This window comes from Orcinus orca, chromosome 1, assembly GCF_937001465.1.
Source record: "Orcinus orca chromosome 1, mOrcOrc1.1, whole genome shotgun sequence".
NCBI classification, from domain to species: domain Eukaryota; kingdom Metazoa; phylum Chordata; class Mammalia; order Artiodactyla; family Delphinidae; genus Orcinus; species Orcinus orca.
This window is the reverse complement of record NC_064559.1, coordinates 192,358,504-192,376,066: the sequence shown is the minus strand read 5'-3', so window position 1 is coordinate 192,376,066 and position 17,563 is coordinate 192,358,504. Positions and strand designations below refer to the sequence as shown.

Genomic DNA, 17,563 nt, shown 5'->3' with positions numbered 1-17,563 from the left:
GTGAGTGCTTTTGGTAACTAGCCCACTGTGTGGCCCACCAGCCTGGGCTCTGTACCTGAAGCCCCATGCCTTCCAGGGTGGTGGGGACTTCTACCCATGCCCATCTCTCCCCAGCCCTTCAGAGGCCGGAGTGCTCTCCTGCCCCATCTCCAGGGGCGAAAGGTGAAAAATAAGAGACCAGCCTTTCACTCTACAGCTGGGGAAACGTACCTTCCCTGGAAAGGCAGCCAGGGCTGCAGCCCTGGAGACTGGAGTGGTGGGATGGGGTAGCTGGTGGGCAGGGTTGCAGGCGGAGGTCTGCTAGGAGGAGGACCACAGAACGAAACACCTTTCTCCTCTTCTCTCCTTAGCCCAGTCCCACCTCTAGCTCCTAGATACAGAGCAGGGACCCGCCCCTGTGTCTCCATCCAGGCTGCACAGGAGACCTGACCTGCTCTTATCAGCCTCTGACCTCTGACCCCACCCAGCCCCTTGGTGTCCGTGGCCTCCTCTGTGGCATACTGAGGGGAGTCAGTGGGAAGAGCTTCTCTTGGTGTGAGAATTCCTTGGTGGAATGCGGACAGGTGGAGGTCACAGAAGCCTCTATGATATCACCGAAGGGGGGCAGGACAGCTTGGAATGAAGTTTCTTTGAGGAGTGGGAGGGACACTGAGCAACTATGGCGCATAACCAGAGGACCTGGTGGCAGCACTGGACTGACACCACCTATATCAATCCTTTGAACCGCATGGTAGGTGGTACCTGCCTGGCTGCACTGCCCAAGCTGGGCATCCTGGGGTGGGACGGGGCACTGGAGGACCATACTGAGTCCGGAGGGGCAGTGGCTGCACTGATGGGCCCTCTCCTCGCCCTTGCAGAGGGCCGCTCACGAGCCCTACCTCCGGCCAGAGGAGCAAGTGCTCGTCAACCGCCGAGATATCACTAGCAGTAAGGTAAGGCCGAGGCCGGGCCTGCAGCCTGTTGGGGGGTCTGCAGCAATCCTCACCCCCACAGTGACCCTTGTGCAGCTGTGTCTATGGGGCAACCGGCCCTCAGAATACCTCTGCCCCTTCTGCCTTCTAAATGTCCCAGCTGTGATCCCTGCAGTGACCGCCCCTGCCATGGTATGTTAGTAACCACCCGGCAGTGCCCCTACAGGAGCCCCTATATAATGACAGCCACTCCCCAGCAGAGACCCCAAAAGAGTCTCCCTTACAATGACCCCTACAAAGACCAGCCAGCAGTGACCCGCTTTTAGTGGCCATTTAGGTAGTGACCTCTACATTGAGGCCCCCGTTCCATGATCCCTTCTCAGGCAACTTCTTTCCCAAGAGTGGCCCCCAAGGGTCCCTATTCACTGAGAGCAAACTTCCAGGCAGAGGCCTCCTACGGTGACACCTGCCTGAAGGAAGGTCCCCCACCCTCTCCCAGGATGCCTGGGACATGCAGGAGTTCATCACTCGCATGTATGTCAAGGAGCTGCTCCGACACCCGGCCTTCCACCTGCTGCTGGCCGTGCTGCTGGTGGTCAATGCCATCACCATTGCTCTCCGCACCAACTCCGTTCTTGACCAGGTGGGACTCCAGCCTGACCTCTGACCCACTGATCTAACAGGGGCCTGGGCAAGTCACTTCCCTCTCGGGGCCTCAGGCTCCTCATCTGTTCATGATGGTTGGATTGAATGCTCTTCAAGGGCCTGTCAGTGCTGACTTTCTTAAAGATCAAGGAAGACTTCGTGGTAGGGGGGACCCAGCTTTGAGAAAGGCATTGGATTTACAGAGGAAGGACAACAGAAAAATGGTGTGAGCAGAGGCAGGCAAATGGGTGCCTTGTGGGGAAGGGTATCCCATTTTAATCAATAGCCACTAAGTGAGAATCACTCTGTACCGGATACTGCACTCAGTGCCAGGTACGGACACAACAGACCCAGTTCTGTCTCAGATAGACAGACATATCATTCCAGATGCCTGGGTGTCACAGAGTATGTGGAAGCTCAGAGGAGGCATTGACCCTAATCTGGGGGTCAGGGAAGGCTTCCTGGAGAAAAGGACATTTAAGCAGAGAGCAAAGAATGAATAGGAGTTGGCCAGGCAGAGAGAGGTGGAGAAGAGTGTCTTGGGCAGAACAAACAGCATGGAAGTGAGTTCTGTGTGTCCAGCTTGAAGTCTGCTATGGCTTGGGTCTTACCCTTGATGTTTTAATTTCTTACAAGGAGTCTACCACATACGTGGATTGTGCTATTGAAAATCAATATCTTTAAAATGTCCAGTGTGGTGACTGATGAGTTCAGAGGGGTGGTCAGCAGCCAGATCACACAGGGTCTCGTTAAAGAGGATGGGTTTTATCCTATGTCATTGGAAAGCCAAAGTTTATTTTATTTTACTTTACTTTTATTTTTTTAATTGAAGTATAGTTGATTAACAATGTTGAGTTAATTTCTGCTGTACAGCAAAGTGATTCAGTTATATATATATATATATATATGTATATATATACATTTTTTTTTGCGGTACGCGGGCGTCTCACTGCTGTGGCCTTTCCCGCTGCGGAGCACAGGCTTCGGACGCGCAGGCCCAGCGGCCATGGCTCACGGACCCAGCCACTCCGCGGCATGTGGGATCTTCCCGGACTGGGGCACGAACCCACGTCCCCTGCATCGGCAGGCGGACTCCCAACCACTGCGCCACCAGGGAAGCCCTATACATTCTTTTTTTATATTCTTTTCCATTGTGGTTTATCATAGGATATTGACTGTGGTTTATCATAGGATATTGTATAGTTCCCTGTGCTATACAGTAGGACTTGTTGTTTATCCAGGAAAGCCAGGGTTTAAAGTATGGCAACATGAGAGTGACTGGCATCTAGGTGGATGGTTGCCGAAGCTCAAGGAATGGATGAGGTTGCCTGGAGAGAGTTTTGAGTGAGAAGAGGACCAAGACAGAGCTCTGAGGAGAGCCTCCAAGTAGAGGGCAGAAAATAGAGGAGGAGATGCCAAAGGATGCTGAGGGGGAGTGGCCAGAGGAGTGGGAGGAACCCCAGGAGAGCGCATTACCAAGGGAGCAGGCACAGGGTCAGATGTGGCTAGGAGACAAGGCAAGGAAAGGACTATGAAGCATCCCTTGTTTAGCTCTTGTGACCTTGACACAAGCTGCCTGTGATGTGGTGGAGGCAGAAACCCAATTGCCAAGGTTTGTAGAATGTGTAGACTACAGGGCAGATCAAAACCCATCAATGGCTCATGAAACGAGTTCAGAGTGTAGATAGCAGCATTTTGAAGTAGAATGAAATAAAATGAAAAAGAATGAAGTAGAAATTGTAGTGGGGGAGAGGGAGGGAGGGGAGGAGGGGAGAGGGAGGGAGGGGAGGAGGGGAGAGGGAGAGAAAGCATCATGGTGTAAAATGTAAAATATATTTCTTTGAGTCCCAGTCAAAAATGCTAAAATCCCTGATATAGGATATGTGCCCATGAAGGTCAAATCCTAGAGACTTGTGAATGCCAGACTGGTTTTGAACCTCACCCTGCAGGCCATAGGGGGCCATGGAAGCTTTGTGGGTGGAGAAGGCAACTCTGATTTAGCCACAGATGTGCATGACTTGGAGAAGGCAGGGGGACTGTTGAGGAAGCTCTTTGAATAAATAGTAAGGAGAGCCTATTGCCACCAGTGGCCAGTGGGGTAGAGCTGAAGGGAAAGATGAAGGGAAAGAAAGCCCTTCCTTTTTGTAGGCAGATGTCCCTGGCCCATGATGCCCTTTGGGAATTTGGAACAGGCTGGAAGCCCATAAACTTTAGCTCCCATCTGAGTTTCAGAAGCTCTGCCCAGAGAATTTCCTGGTGGTCCAGTGGTTAGGACTCCGTGCTTCCACTGCAGGGGGCCTGGGTTCGATCCCTGGTCAGGGAACTAAGATCCCGCATGCTGCGTGGTGTGGCCAAAAAAAAAAGAAACTCTGCCCAGCCTCGCACTGGCTGGTGGATGGGGTTGGTGGCAAGGTGTGGGGAGCAAGAGGCTTGAAGCACTGAGTCTGTGGGTCATGGAGGTGAGGAAAGGGAGGAGTCCAGGTGACTTTGGTAACTGCCAGGGTGGAGTTGGGGGCTGGGAGCTGTTCATGTCCCAAACTATATCAGAGTCACAGCTTAACAGGAGATTGCGTGAACATGAGTTGGGTTTTAAACAGAACTCAAAGTCATGGATCCATCCATCAATCCGTCCACCCAGGAACATGTCTTGGACCCGTGAGTAGGGGGATACCCAGGAGCTTGGTCAGGCCTGGCTGGGGGGATTTGGGAGCTGGAGCAGCAGGAGTGGTTGGGACAATCAGAGAAGCAAGGATGGGGCTTGGTGTCCTCCATCTCAAGGGCCAGGTCTTTTCCTCCCAATCCTGGAGTCTGTTCTGCCTTTCTCCACCTCCCTTTTCCTACTCTAGAGGTTAAGAACAAGGGTTTGTAGTCAGACAACAGTCTTTATCATTAACTGTCTGACCTTGGGCACCTCTCTGAGGTTCCCATCAAGTGCAAGATGGAAATTAAACCTACTTCATAGGACGATGGTGATGGTAACATGAAATAATACATTTGTGGTCTTAGCACGGTGCCTAGCACATACATGGAAGGGGTGCTCTAAAGGGAGCTACAAAGATGCTGATGAAGAGCAGTAAGAATCTGGGCTTCCCCTCCCCTGAAGACATGCTCTCTCCCTGGTCTTGCCACCCCCTACTCACCTCTCTGCCCTTCCTTTTCTCTATCTTCCATGTAGAAACACTATGAGTTGTTCTCTACCATAGATGACATTGTGCTGACTATCCTTATCTGTGAACTTCTCCTCGGCTGGTTAAATGGCTTCTGGATTTTCTGGAAGGTGAGATCCTGGGCCCTCCCTGCCATCACATCTATTCCTCCTTAGGGACAGCACCCCACCCCATCCCCATCCCCATCCACCTGGCCCTGCAAGGTGCACAGGGGGAGGGGTGTGTGTGCATGTGTGTGCATGTGTGCTCATGCAGAAGGAGAAACTAACTACTTCTGAGATGTCTGTGATGTGGCAGAAAGTAATTTGTACTAGAAGTGCAGCCTCCCGGGGTTCCAGTTCCTGACCCAGCCTTCCCTAGTTCTGCAATCCTGGGCAAACCTTGATTTCCTTATCAGAGAAATACAGTTGAGAGTATCCACCTTAATTTACAGGGTTCAAGAACAGGGGTCAGTAAAGATTTTCTGTAAAGGGTGTTGACCTTAAGAATAAAACAGTTATTTTACCAGCAAAAAAGGGTTTACCTGGGAATAGCAGAGGAATCGCAAATCAGGACTAGCAAACGACAGCATAAGCCATAGACTAGTCCAACAAACCATTGAGAGGAACGTTATTTTATAGAGAAAAAGGAGGAAGTTGGGAAGGGTTGTTTTGAACCAAAATCTACTGGCGAAAAGTGAGAGTTCAGGGTGATGATGGTCTCTCACTGGCTGAGTTGCTGGAATAGTTGATTTCTTGCAGGAGATGCAATGTACATCTTTTCCTGTTGGGGCCTGTAATTGATGATTCTTTCCCCTTTGGGATTTTTCTGTTCACGTCTGTAATTGACAATTCTTCCTGTAATTGACATCTAGTGATACTGCGTGAGAGCTCCCCCTTTTGGCCTCCCAATTCCATTGTAGTGAGGTTTCCCTTTATTAATTTTCACAAGGGCCAGATAAATATTTTAAGCTTTGTGGACCATACAGTCTCTGTTGCAAACACTCACTTCTGCTGTGAGAGCACAAAAGCAGCCATAGACAGTACATAGACAAATGAGCATGGCTAGGTTCCAAATCAGTTTTATTTGTGAATACTAAAATTTGAACTTTATGTAATTTTCACATGTCACAAAACATAAAACCAAAAAAATATATATATATATAAACCATTCTAAACCTAAGGGTCTTTAAAAAGAGGGGCTGCTGGTCAATTTGGCCCTTGGGCTATAGTTTGCCTACCCCTCTTCTGGAGGGTATCAAAAAGCTGTCTGGGTGGGAACAGATCTTAACATTACATAAAATGAGACAAAGACTCAAATTCTTTGTTTCAATAGGACTTATAGAGTTAAGGGATTTCTGGAGTCAAGGGATTTATCTTGCCTTTGGGCATGTGCAAGAAGAGGCTTTGAAAAGAAACACCTATCAGATTTTTATACCTTTCATAAAAAGGAATCATCATTTAAATACCTTTACCAGGAAAACCAATTAGAATTACAAGCTTTCCAGGGGTTAGAGGTGTCACTTCATAGAACACAGAATGTAGAACCTAGAACAATATTTCTGAAGTCCAGATATATATTTTTTAATACATTTATTTATTTATTTATTGGCTGTGTTGGGTCTTCGTTGCTGCACACGGGCTTTCTCTAGTTGCGGCGAGCAGGGCCTACTCTTCGTTGCGGTGCACAGGCTTCTCATTGCGGTGGCTCCTCTTGTTGCAGAGCACGGGCTCTAGAGCACAGGCTCAGTAGTTGTGGTGAACAGGCTTCGTTGCTCCGCAGCATGTGGGATCTTCCCGGACCAGGGCTCGAACCCGTGTCCCCTGCATTGGCAGGTGGATTCTTAACTACTGTGCCACCAGGGAAGCCCCAGATGTCTTAAAGAATGCTTTGTGAAAACAACACTTGGGAGGATGTTTATTAACAGAAAATAGAATAGGATGGTGCATATTTACATGTCTCATATTTACATGTCTCCACACTGGAGAGGAGAATAGGTACCATGCTTTTTGTGAACATTTCAATGCACCACTTTTTCAGAACTAGCTCTAGGTTACAGGCAGACATCTGTTGCATGAGAGAGAACATTTCTTCCTTCCTGTAGACGTGAGATTTCTTTTGCTACCGGCCAGGGTTCTTGGCCTCCTTAATTAATAGAAACTGATCAGAGGCCAGACAAGAAATTCAGGGAAGGCTTTATTGGGGCCCCTGCTGCAGCAGGGGGGAGAGAGAACAATTAACAAGTTCCCTTGCCCACTCTCTTCAGAGGGGGGATGAGCTTGTGGCTTGGGTGGTTTGCCCACCCCTTTGGTGATGTGTGCAAGGGGCATGCACAGTACCCTGCTTTTGATCCCAACCCCCTGCCTTTGCTCCCTGCTCTTCAGAAGTGGCATTTGGACCTTTTGTATCTTTTTGTCCATAATTTGCCCCAGCTGCTCATGCATGCAGTTATTTTTAGTCCCTTATAGTTTCTTTGTATTTTGTTGCTCCAGGAGTCTTGTATCAGGTGCAGGCACTGCAGCCAAGGGTCCCAGGCCCCAGCCTGTCTCACTTTTAGCAGCAGTTAGGAAGGCCTGCACTTTCAAGGGGCCTGCACTTTCAAAGCTAAGCTCCGTTTCATTAACACAAGAGAACTGGAGCAAGCCTGAGAATCTTCTGTTCTTCCAAGCCACTCTGCTTGTCCTCTCAAGGGCAAGATTTCTCAGCCTCGGCACAGTTGACATGTTGGCCTGGATAATTCTTTGTTGTCGGGGGACTGTCCTGTGCATTGTTTAGCAGCATTCCTGGCCTCTACCCATTAGATGCCATTAGCACCCTCCTACCTGTGACAATCAAGGATGTCCCCAGACATTGCCAGATGTCCTCTGGAAGGCAAAACCACCCTCCAGAACTAATGGCTGAGAACTAATGTCCCAAACCCTAACCTTCCTCTGGGGCTATAGTCTCCCAGGGCCAAAAGCCAGGGCTTGTTAGAGGCCCTCTGCTGTCTCCTTCCCCACCCCCAACCCCTCCCCTGGTCCCAGTGTACAAGGACTGCTCCCTGTTGAATGGGTAGATGGAAAGGGAGAATGCAGGGGAGGGAGGAAAGTCTGCAAGTTAATATCTCAAATATTACCCAGGCACGTGGGGCTCCCCAGAGTTTTGCCCCTAGTGCCCCCTTTTCCGTGGCCCTTGTGTGGCTCCTCCCTCTCCTTACCTCCATAGCCTATTAATTACTATTTCACCACCTAAATATTTCTCAGATTTCTTGCTGCCTCTGCATCTCTGCTATCCCTGTTCTAGCTCTTACCTTGTCTTCTCTCACCAGGATGTTGCTATGGCTTCCTGTGTACCCCACCTGCCATCAAAGTAATTTTCTGAAGGCCCAAAACAAAGTAACTTAAACTACTCCAGTGGCTCCCTATTGTTTCTAGGATCAGGGCTAAATGCCTCACTGTGCTTAAGGCCTTCCATGATGTGGCTCTTGCTTGCTTTTGCAGCCTCATCACTCCTGGCTTTACCCTTGGGTATTCCAGCTACATCAAGCTGCTTGTAGTGGCATTCCCCAACACACACTTTCAAGTGCATGCACACACACACACATACACACTGCTGTTTCTCACCTCATGCCCATGCTGACCCCTAGTCTATAAAATCTCTTTGCCACTTACTCACTTGCTTTCCTCCTACTTACAGCTTAAGACTCTTGCAGATGTTTTCTCTTCCAGGAAGTCTTCCTGTCTCTCCCAGGCTAGGTTAGTTGTTGCTCTGTCTCCCTAATGCTTTGTACTCACCTCTCACCTGGAGTTAAAACTTACTGTCTGGGGCTTCCCTGGTGGCGCAGTGGTTGAGAGTCCACCTGCCGATGCAGGGGACAGGGGTTCGTGCCCCAGTCTGGGAAGATCCCACATGCCGCGGAGCGGCTGAGCCCGTGAGCCATGGCCGCTGGGCCTGCGTGTCCAGAGCCTGTGCTCCGCAACGGGAGGGGCACAACAGTGAGAGGCCCGCGTACCGCAAAAAAAAAAAAAAAAAAAAAAATTACTGTCTATCCACCTCCCTCAAAATAGTCTGTGAGCCAAGCAGGGCGAAATCCTATATCTTCAGGATCTGATAAGAGGTGTGGCATATAGTAGGAGCTTAATACTGAATGGATAGAGGGATGGATCTGTAGACAGGCAGACTTGTGTCTCCTTGTGTATGTTTAGGCACCAACACTTTGAATGTGAAACACAAGGAGGGCTTGTGTTTATTGGACTGCCTAATAAATTTAAGAACTTTTTCTCCATTAAAAATCATTTTCTTTTTGAATATTTAATGCAGCTACATAGGGCTTCCCTGGTGGCGCAGTGGTTGAGAATCTGCCTGCCAATACAGGGGACATGGGTTCGAGCCCTGGTCTGGGAAGATCCCACATGCCGCGGAGCAACTAGGCCCGTGAGCCACAACTACTGAGCCTGCGCGTCTGGAGCTTGTGCTCCGCAACAAGAGAGCCCGTGATAGTGAGAGGCCCGCGCACCGCGATGAAGAGTGGCCCTGGCTTGCCACAACTAGAGAAATCCCTCACACAGAAACAAAGACCCAACACAGCCATAAATAAATAAATAAATAAAATTAAAAACAAAAAAAAGTTCTCTTAATGCAGCTACATATTGGTCAAAACTGTATTGAGAGACTGTCATATAGAATGAAGTAAGTCAGAAAGAAAAAAACAAATATCATATATTAACACATATATGTGGAATCTAGAAAAATGGTATAAATGAACTTATTTGCAAAGCAGAAATAGAGTCACGGACGTAGAGAACAAACGAATGGATACCAAGGGGGGAAGCGGGGGTGGGATGGATTGGGAGATTGGGATTGACATATATACACTACTATGTATAAAACAGATAACTAATGAGAACAGACTGTATGGCACAGGGAACTCTACTCGGTGCTCTGTGGTGACCTAAATGTGAAGGAAATCCAAGGAAGAGGGGATATATGTGTACGTGTGGCTGATTCACTTTGCTGTACAGCAGAAACCAACACAATACTGTAAAGCGACTATACTACAATTAAAAAAAAAAAAAGACTGTACTGAAAGGCACACACAGAATTCTTATTCCCACTCCTGACCTTTCTTCCCTTTCCCTCACCCCCACCCTCTTCAGATAATCTTCGTTATTTATAATCTCTTGTTTATCCTCCTAGTGTTTATTTTGCAATCATAAGCAAATATGTACATATTTTTAGTCTTCCCTTTCCTAACAGTAGCATACTGTAAACACTGTTCTGCACTTTCCTTTTTGTCACTTAATGGATCTTTCTGTATCAGTACATGGAGACCTTTCTTATTATCCTATACTCCACTGAATGTGCAGTAGTTTATTCAACCAGTGTCCCAATTGCTGAACACTTTGGTTATTTTCAGCCTTCTACAAATGCCATTTTGTACGTGTACTAGAGTTTGTGTGGGTCGGATTTTGAGAACGGGGATCACTGGTCAAAGGTAAATGCGGATTGTTTATTAGAGCAAATTCTCCTCTGTAGTGGTTGTGCTCAAATTTGTCATACACATGAGCTTCCTTCCTCCATCCCCATTCTAAAAGAGTTTGTGCCATATTGGACAAAGGGCTTGCAAAATGTGCCTTTCTTCTGCAGTGAGAGTTAGTTCACCTCTGACCTGGCTATTGAAGCACTGTTCCTTAATGTTTTAATCAGTATTTATTTTCATTTTATTGTTAATTGTAGTGTGTGTCACACAAAGCTGGAGCATCCAAACACTCTCAGGTCACCTAACTGCAGGGCAAGGCCATTGTCAGCAGCGCAGTAGCCAAGGTGGGCGCTCAGCTTAGGAACTGGCTGTGTATATATGAGAGACTCCACTGTGTGCTTCAGACACTGCACTTGGCTATTGACACATGTATGAGACAGCGAGCGCATGCATGTTTTGTGGCGTGTTTGGGGCGACAGCAGGATGAGTAACAGCAGTGGATGGCAGATGACTGGCCCTGCTTCGAGAGGACCACTGAGTCCCCCATCCTTGGGGTGTACGGAGGGCAGACCCAGGATGAACCCATGGGCTGGGCCTGACAGACCCTGCTGGGGCTGGCCCACCCCCCAGGACGGCTGGAACATCCTCAACTTCCTTATCATCTTTATCTTGCTCCTGGGGTTCTTCGTTAATGAACTCAGTGCCATCTCTATCACCTACACCCTCAGGTAAGCTGGGAACTCTGAGAAAAGGAGGCACCTGTCTGGACCCTGGGAAAGAGAGGAAGGGGTTTTTACCAGGTGGGGATCAGCTCTGCCTTTCTGGGCAGGTGGGGGGATGGTGAGGAGGAGGGGTCTGGGAAGGGCCGAGGGGCACCCCTGAGAGGCTCTGCCACAGGGCACTTCGTCTGGTGCACGTGTGCATGGCAGTGGAGCCCCTGGCCCGGATCATCCGTGTCATCCTGCAGTCAGTGCCCGACATGGCCTACATCATGGCGCTCATCCTCTTCTTCATGCTGGTCAGTGCCCTCCCCTGCCCCCGGCTACTCCCCTTCCCTGAACAGGCCCCTAGGTCCCTGGGGATGCAGGGTGTCTGGAGAAGAGGAGAGGCTATGGGCCTGAAGCCCTGTGACTCCCCTGGCAGCTCATTTGCATGGCCTGTCCCTAAGGCCCTCTGGTGAAGTCCGGGCGGGTCTCTGGTCTCTCTGGCAGGTGTTCTCAGTATTCGGGGTCACTCTCTTTGGTGCATTCGTGCCCATGCATTTCCAGAACATGCAGGTTGCCCTGTATACCCTCTTCATCTGCATCACCCAGGATGGCTGGGTGGACATCTACAGTAACTTTCAGTGAGTGCCCATGGGGCTTCCAGGGGAGGGGGGTGGGGCCCAGTCCAGGCAAGCTAGCCAGGGAGGGGCTGGGCTCCCAGGGGCAAAAAACTGGGGAGGGAGATGTGCTGCTCCAGGGCTTGGGATGAGGATGGCACAGCAGGAGGGGGATGCCTGGGGCTTTAAACTGGAGAAAAGCAGACTCCCTGGAGCTGAGGGCTCTGGGTTTGCAGTCTACTTGAAGAGTCATCCCAATGAAACTCCACCCATTCAAGGTCCCACTGCAGGCTATTCAGGGAGATTTCTCCCATTATGCTCAGCAGCTGGGCAGCTAGGCCTTGGGCAAGGGAGCAGGTCTGTGGTTGCATCTAGCGCTCCAAGGCAGCCTCCCAGCCCCCACTGGAGCCCACCAAACTGCCTGCACTCCTGAGAACTTAGGGTCTCATTTATTCATTCTGAGACCCACTGCCCAGGGTCATTATTGGCCACAGATGGCTGCCTGGGTTCTGTTCTTTACCTCTTTCCCATTAAGCCTAAACTCTATTTGTTTCCAGTCCCCTCCAGGGAGTGGGTCCCCCTGACTGATTTTCTTTTTATCTCCTTCGTGTGAGAGTAGAAGCCCAGTTGGTAAAGGGGCTTCTGCACTCATTACCCATTATGATGTAGGCAGTAGAAAAATCATGGAGTGTGCAATAAAGGTGGCCTGGGGTTCTGAGTCTGCTCCACTGCACTAGCCGTGCAGCCGTCTGAGCCTCCGTTTCCTCATCTGTCAACTGGAGATTAAAATACATTATTAACCATGTCATGGATTGCTGTGAGAATTAGTAGAGACTGGCACTGTGTGCACGCACATGCACACACACGCATAGCAAGAGAGAGAAAACTATTATTTGGGAAAATATTTTATGGGAGATTTATAATAGGTATTAACAGTGGGTGGGATTTTTTTCCTGTATATTTTCCTTCTGATCTTTCTACAATGAGCTTGAATTACTTTTTACTTTTTATAATAAGAACGACACGACTAAAGAATATAACCAATAGATTAAACTCGGTAATGCTGACGTACAAATCCCCACCTTGCAGGGCTGGCTTGAGGACCGCCCACTGTCTGGCAGTACAGCTGGCGCTCAGTAAAGAGCAGCTGCGGGAACAATTAGGAGTAAGGCATTAGAGCTCCACAACAGCAGTGAGGCAGCAGAAGTCCCAGCGGGCCTTGAGATAATTTCCCCATCTCATAGATGAGGAAACTGAGGCCCAAAGGGCCAGGGAGGTGATAGGGCCCCTGACTGCCATCTCCAGGATGGAGACAAGGGAGTACGCAGTGGAGATTGGGGGCGCCATCTACTTTGCCATCTTCATCACCATCAGTGCCTTCATTGGCATCAACCTGTTGGTCGTCGTGGTCACCACCAATCTGGAGCAAATGATAAAGCCAGGCGAACAGGGGCAACAGCATCAAATAGTCTTCAGTGAGGTGAGTGAGATGGGGAGGGCAGAGGGGGGTGAGGCAGAGTGTATATGAGTGCTGAATTGAGCATGTGTGTTTGTGCGCGCACGCACACTCGAGGGCCTGAAGAAAGCCAAGCCTGAGATACGGAGGCAGCATTGCCCACGGCCAACTCACCAACGGGGGCTTCTGAGGAGTGTGGAGTTCCTAGGTGTCTTGTTCTATGGCAACTAAAATCTAAGCAGCTGAGTGACCTTAGGGCATTTAACCAATCTAAGCCTCAATTTCTTCTCCTGTAAAATGAAAATAATTATAGTATTTCATAGGGCTATTATGATAATTTCATGGTAAACGAACAGTACTTGGCACATACTAAGAACTCAATAAATATTAGCTATAGTGTTATTCATTCAGGGGTAGAGCTTCCGAAAGGCTGGAGAGTGTAGGGTGGAGTATTGCCTAAAGTGTTGAGGGCTGTGGGCTGTGACTTGAGAGTAGATAGGGTTTCAGAAGTTTGCTGGGTAGGATTTATCAGGAGTGAAATGGTGGGGGAAGCACTAGGTTTTGAAAAGGGGTGAGAATTTCCAAAAAGGTGAGGGATGGGCTCGCGCATTTCAAGTTAAGCTCCCACAGCAAAGGAGAGAGCCTAAGATTGGTTAGAGCTGAAACAAGGGGCGTTAGAACCCTGGTGACCTGAGACTCATCCTCCCTGAAGCCAAGCAGGAAGGGGCAAGGGGAGGGGGTGCCGGCTGAGCTGTCCTTCCCTCTCCATTTCCCCCTCCCCAGACAGGCAGCGAGGAGGGAAATGGGAATAACGAGCTGCCGCTGGTGCACTGTGTGGTCGCCCGTTTGGAGACATCTGGCGTCCCCCAGGAGCCGTTTATGGGGGGCCTCCCGACGAACCTCTCAGAAAACACATTCGACAACTTCTGCTTGGTGCTCGAGGCAATACAGGAGAACCTGATGCAGTACAAGGAGATCCGAGATGAGCTCAACACGTAGGGCGGGTACTGGGGGTACCCTCGAGTCTCGTGAGTCAGGGCTGAGTGGAGCCTCAGATTCTTCTGGCCTCACGCCCTCACCATTTTTTTTCTTTTGCGGTACGCGGGCCTCTCACTGTTGCGGCCTCCCGTTGCGGAGCACAGGCTCCGGACGCGCAGGTTCAGCGGCCATGGCTCACAGGCCTAGCCGCTCCGCGGCATGTGGGATCTTCCCGGACCGGGGCACGAACCCGCGTCCCCTGCATCGGCAGGCGGACTCTCAATCACTGCGCCACCAGGGAAGCCCACGCCCTCACCATTTTATCATGCGGACCCTGGGGCCCAGAGAGGTTAAGTGAATTGTCCAGGTTTCCCCAGCCTGTCGGTGAGGGAACTGGAATCCAGACCTCCCGGTTCCTCGCATCTCACAAGAGCCTTAAGCCTCGGCCTGGGTCTCTCTCAGAGTAAAGGGAGAGGGCGAAGGGGGCTGGACACCAGGGAAAAGATGGGAGGGCAGCCTTCCAACCCTCACCCTCGGAACGCACTCACCTCTCCGCCCTCAGGATAGTGGACGAAGTACGCTCCATCCGCTTCAACCAGGAACAGGAGGAGGAGCTGATGCACAGGCACTTATCGTGGAGCCCGTCGAGGGCAAGCGGGTCCTCCATAGCCACCCGTGAGATGACTTGCCAGCAAGACTTGATCACTGCGCTCGTCAACAGGGAAAAGGTGCAGCTTCCTTCCCCTACCCAATGGGTACTCAGCTCGCCACGCCACCCAGCTCAGCCTCAACCCCATTAGTCAAGGCCTCTGTCTATTCCAAGATCTGGTCCGCCCCCTAGACTCCCAAGCACCCCAGCAGTCACCGCCAATCTGGTTAGGTTCCAACTTTTCCTTCTTCGGGAGGCCCCGCCCCTCCCATAGGGCTCCAACCACTGAGCCATCTTGGTCTTCAGCACCGTCAAACCTACCCTTTCTTAGTGAGACTTGAGCGGTTCAGTCCCTGCTTAGTGGCAGATACTCAGGCCCACTGGGGGCATAGGACCCCCAGGTCCTGTCTAGGGTGCATAAGAGGAGCAGCCTCCTGAGGGAGGAAGATTCTATGGAGAAAAAGTCACACTCCCACATTATTTAGTTTCTTTCTGCTTCCCACACCATCAGACTGGGAACCTTGTGAATGTCCACGGCCTGAGCTCCCACAGTCGGAGAGCAGACTCCGCAGGCTAGAGTTAGACGTGAAGGACTTCCTGCCAGGCCTGGATGAACAGCTGTTGAGCTGAAGGAGGGGAGTAAGGGGGCATCTGCCATGTCAGGGTGGGGGCATTGACAAGAAGACCTCTTGGTTTGCAGGTTCAGGAATCCAACACAAATGTACTCCTTAACAAACACAAATTGAGCCGCTGAGAGGGCAGGACGGGAGCCAACGGGCATGAGCACACACACCCAGCCACTGCATCTTCTGCATCACTAGCATGACTTGGCACATCCTGGCCTGAACCCATCCTCTCCCTTACCCCCCGGGCAGATGCCTGGGGATGGAAGGGGGCAGCATCTCTAGGGCTTGTGCCTGTGAGCCCCAGGTCCAGAGGAGCCGGGATGGAGAAGGATGCTGGATGAGAGTGGGAGCCCTACCACAAGGATGAGCACAGAAGGGGGTGCTGGCCAAGGCAGCCAGGATTTGCCCTAAGGATGGGCATCCCTGGTATCCTGCTAGACCAGAACTAGATGGGGTCTAAGTGGGCCCAAGCACCAAGAGAAGAAAGGTGAGGCCAGTGGGGCCAGGTATCTGTATCAGCAATAAACTTTTGTGTTGGGACCAGTGTGTCTGACTGGTGGATCTCCAAACCCTTGAGGCAGCCTTGCCCCTCAAAAGCCTGTTTGTCCAATGGGAGAGTCACTGGCTGTCCTCCAGAGCTTCCAGTCTAATGGGAGAGAAAATCCACACCCTGAAAATTTTTGATTTAATGGTAGAGATGTAATCCCTGCCCTTAGGGTCCTAAATTCTGGGGGTGAAAATCTGGTCCTCACAGTTCCTCACAGTTGGGAGTGCCTCTCTTATGAAGGAGACGCCCTACCCTCTCTCTGTGTCTGAAGGTGTAGGAGACTGGTCCTCATTCTGGGGAGTTCTAGTCTGATGGGGTCACCATCGACCAAGTCATGCAGGTACAGGAAGCTCTATCCTGGATCAATGGAGAATGGCTGGGCGAAGTGTGGGTCCTGGCAGGCTCTCTGGGGAAGGAGAGCACTGAAGCTTCCGGGAAGGCATCAGGAGGAATTTGAGGGTCAGGTGGATGAAGTCCAGTGGAGAACTTGGGACCTGTGAGACCTCTTTGGGAGCTTCATACAAAGACCATGGAGAGCCACAGCAGGTCCTGAGCTAGGCAATGCAGAGTCTGAGAAAGCTGTGGCAGTCGTGGGCACTATGAAGAGCTGCCTCGGTGGATTCTCATCCTTGGGCAAATCACTGGGCCTCATTTTCCCCATCTGTGCAATCGGGAGAGGATAAGATTGAGCACCAGCTCTAAAATCAAACGGCCAGCACTCAGCCCCAGAGCTGGGAGACTGATGAGATCAGCTGTACGGCTGAGACTCAGGTTCCCTGATGTTGTGCGAAGGGAAGGCTGGAAGAGATGTTGTGTGAGAGTTCTGCCCAGCTGTTCAGCAAAGACTGACAACTAGGGGCCTTGGGGATATTCACCAGTTGGAATGGGAATCCCCAGAGGCCCACTGATTGCAGGTGACGGGAAACTCCACCCTTCATCCCCTCCCACTGGCATTGCTTCCAGCCCTGAAGAGCCCCCTGGGGCCTGCTGGGAAGAAGTCTGGACAACTGGGGCAGGGGTGGTGCACTCAGCAGGCAGGTGAGAGGTGGCACCCCAGCAGTGCTTCACTGTCTTGGAGTGCTTTCTGTTCCCCTGTTTGGGCCAAGACTCCAGGACCATCAACCAGCAGAACGATGGGCAGCCAGTGGCTTTTGCTGCTTCTGCTGCTATTCATTGGGAATGGAGCCCTCAATCTGCCTGGTGAGTAGCCACATACACCCTTTCCATCCATCCTCCTCTGGGGGCTCTCAAAGCCTTCTTCTGGCTCACCAGGGAGGGGAAGAAGGTGGTGGAAGATCAAGTAGTATCCCCAGGAAGATCTCATGTGAGCACAGCCATTCCCCAGCCCACCCCTAAATTGTCTGAAAGGCTTGGGGCACCAATGAGCTCGGGGGAAGGAACATGATGGGATGACCTCCAAAGAGCTTCTGGCTTTGCCCATCCATCCTCATCCAGGATGCTGTATTTGTCTGTCTATTCCCTCCATTCTGTCTGTCATCTCAGCTGTCTCCCCTTTTCTGTCTGTCCTTTCCATTGGGCTGGGCCAATAGCTTGGGGTTTCAGTAGGCTAGTTCCCTCTCAATCTGGCCCAGAACTGAGGGCCCAGGGGCTTGGACCCCTGCTGCCCTCCCCTGCCCTACTCCATCAAAGGTCAGCCGCCACCCCCAATGCCTCACTGAGCCCGATGGAGGAGTGCAGCCCTGGATCCTGAGCTCCTAGGACAATATAGGGAAGATATTGGGAGGTGGCAGGAAATTGCATGTCTTAGCAATCCCGTGAGTCATGACTTTTTCCAAGGCCAGGAGTATCCTTGGCAAAACACCCAG

General features: G+C 50.8%; 1 protein-coding gene across 1 annotated transcript; it reads left to right on the top strand.

Moving 5' to 3' along the window:
• Positions 1 to 34: 34 nt before the first annotated feature.
• On the top strand, positions 35 to 15,728 carry CATSPER4 (cation channel sperm associated 4). The gene is made up of 11 exons (XM_004266649.3): positions 35 to 730; positions 858 to 932; positions 1,411 to 1,554; positions 4,732 to 4,833; positions 10,791 to 10,888; positions 11,058 to 11,178; positions 11,372 to 11,505; positions 12,787 to 12,961; positions 13,721 to 13,932; positions 14,478 to 14,643; positions 15,265 to 15,728. The coding sequence occupies exons 1-11, from the start codon at positions 659 to 661 to the stop codon at positions 15,316 to 15,318; spliced, it is 1,353 nt and encodes a 450-aa protein (XP_004266697.2). The 5' UTR covers positions 35 to 658; the 3' UTR covers positions 15,319 to 15,728.
• The last annotated feature ends 1,835 nt before the right edge of the window (positions 15,729 to 17,563 follow it).

Bases quoted from the DNA above. Each gene is read 5' to 3' on its own strand.
- CATSPER4 (XM_004266649.3), top strand. From the start codon at position 659: ATGGCGCATAACCAGAGGACCTGGTGGCAGCACTGGACTGACACCACC. The intron at 11,179-11,371 runs GTCAGTGCCCTC...TCTCTCTGGCAG, and splicing joins TCATCCTCTTCTTCATGCTG to GTGTTCTCAGTATTCGGGGT. The intron at 12,962-13,720 runs GTGAGTGAGATG...CCCCCTCCCCAG, and splicing joins ATCAAATAGTCTTCAGTGAG to ACAGGCAGCGAGGAGGGAAA.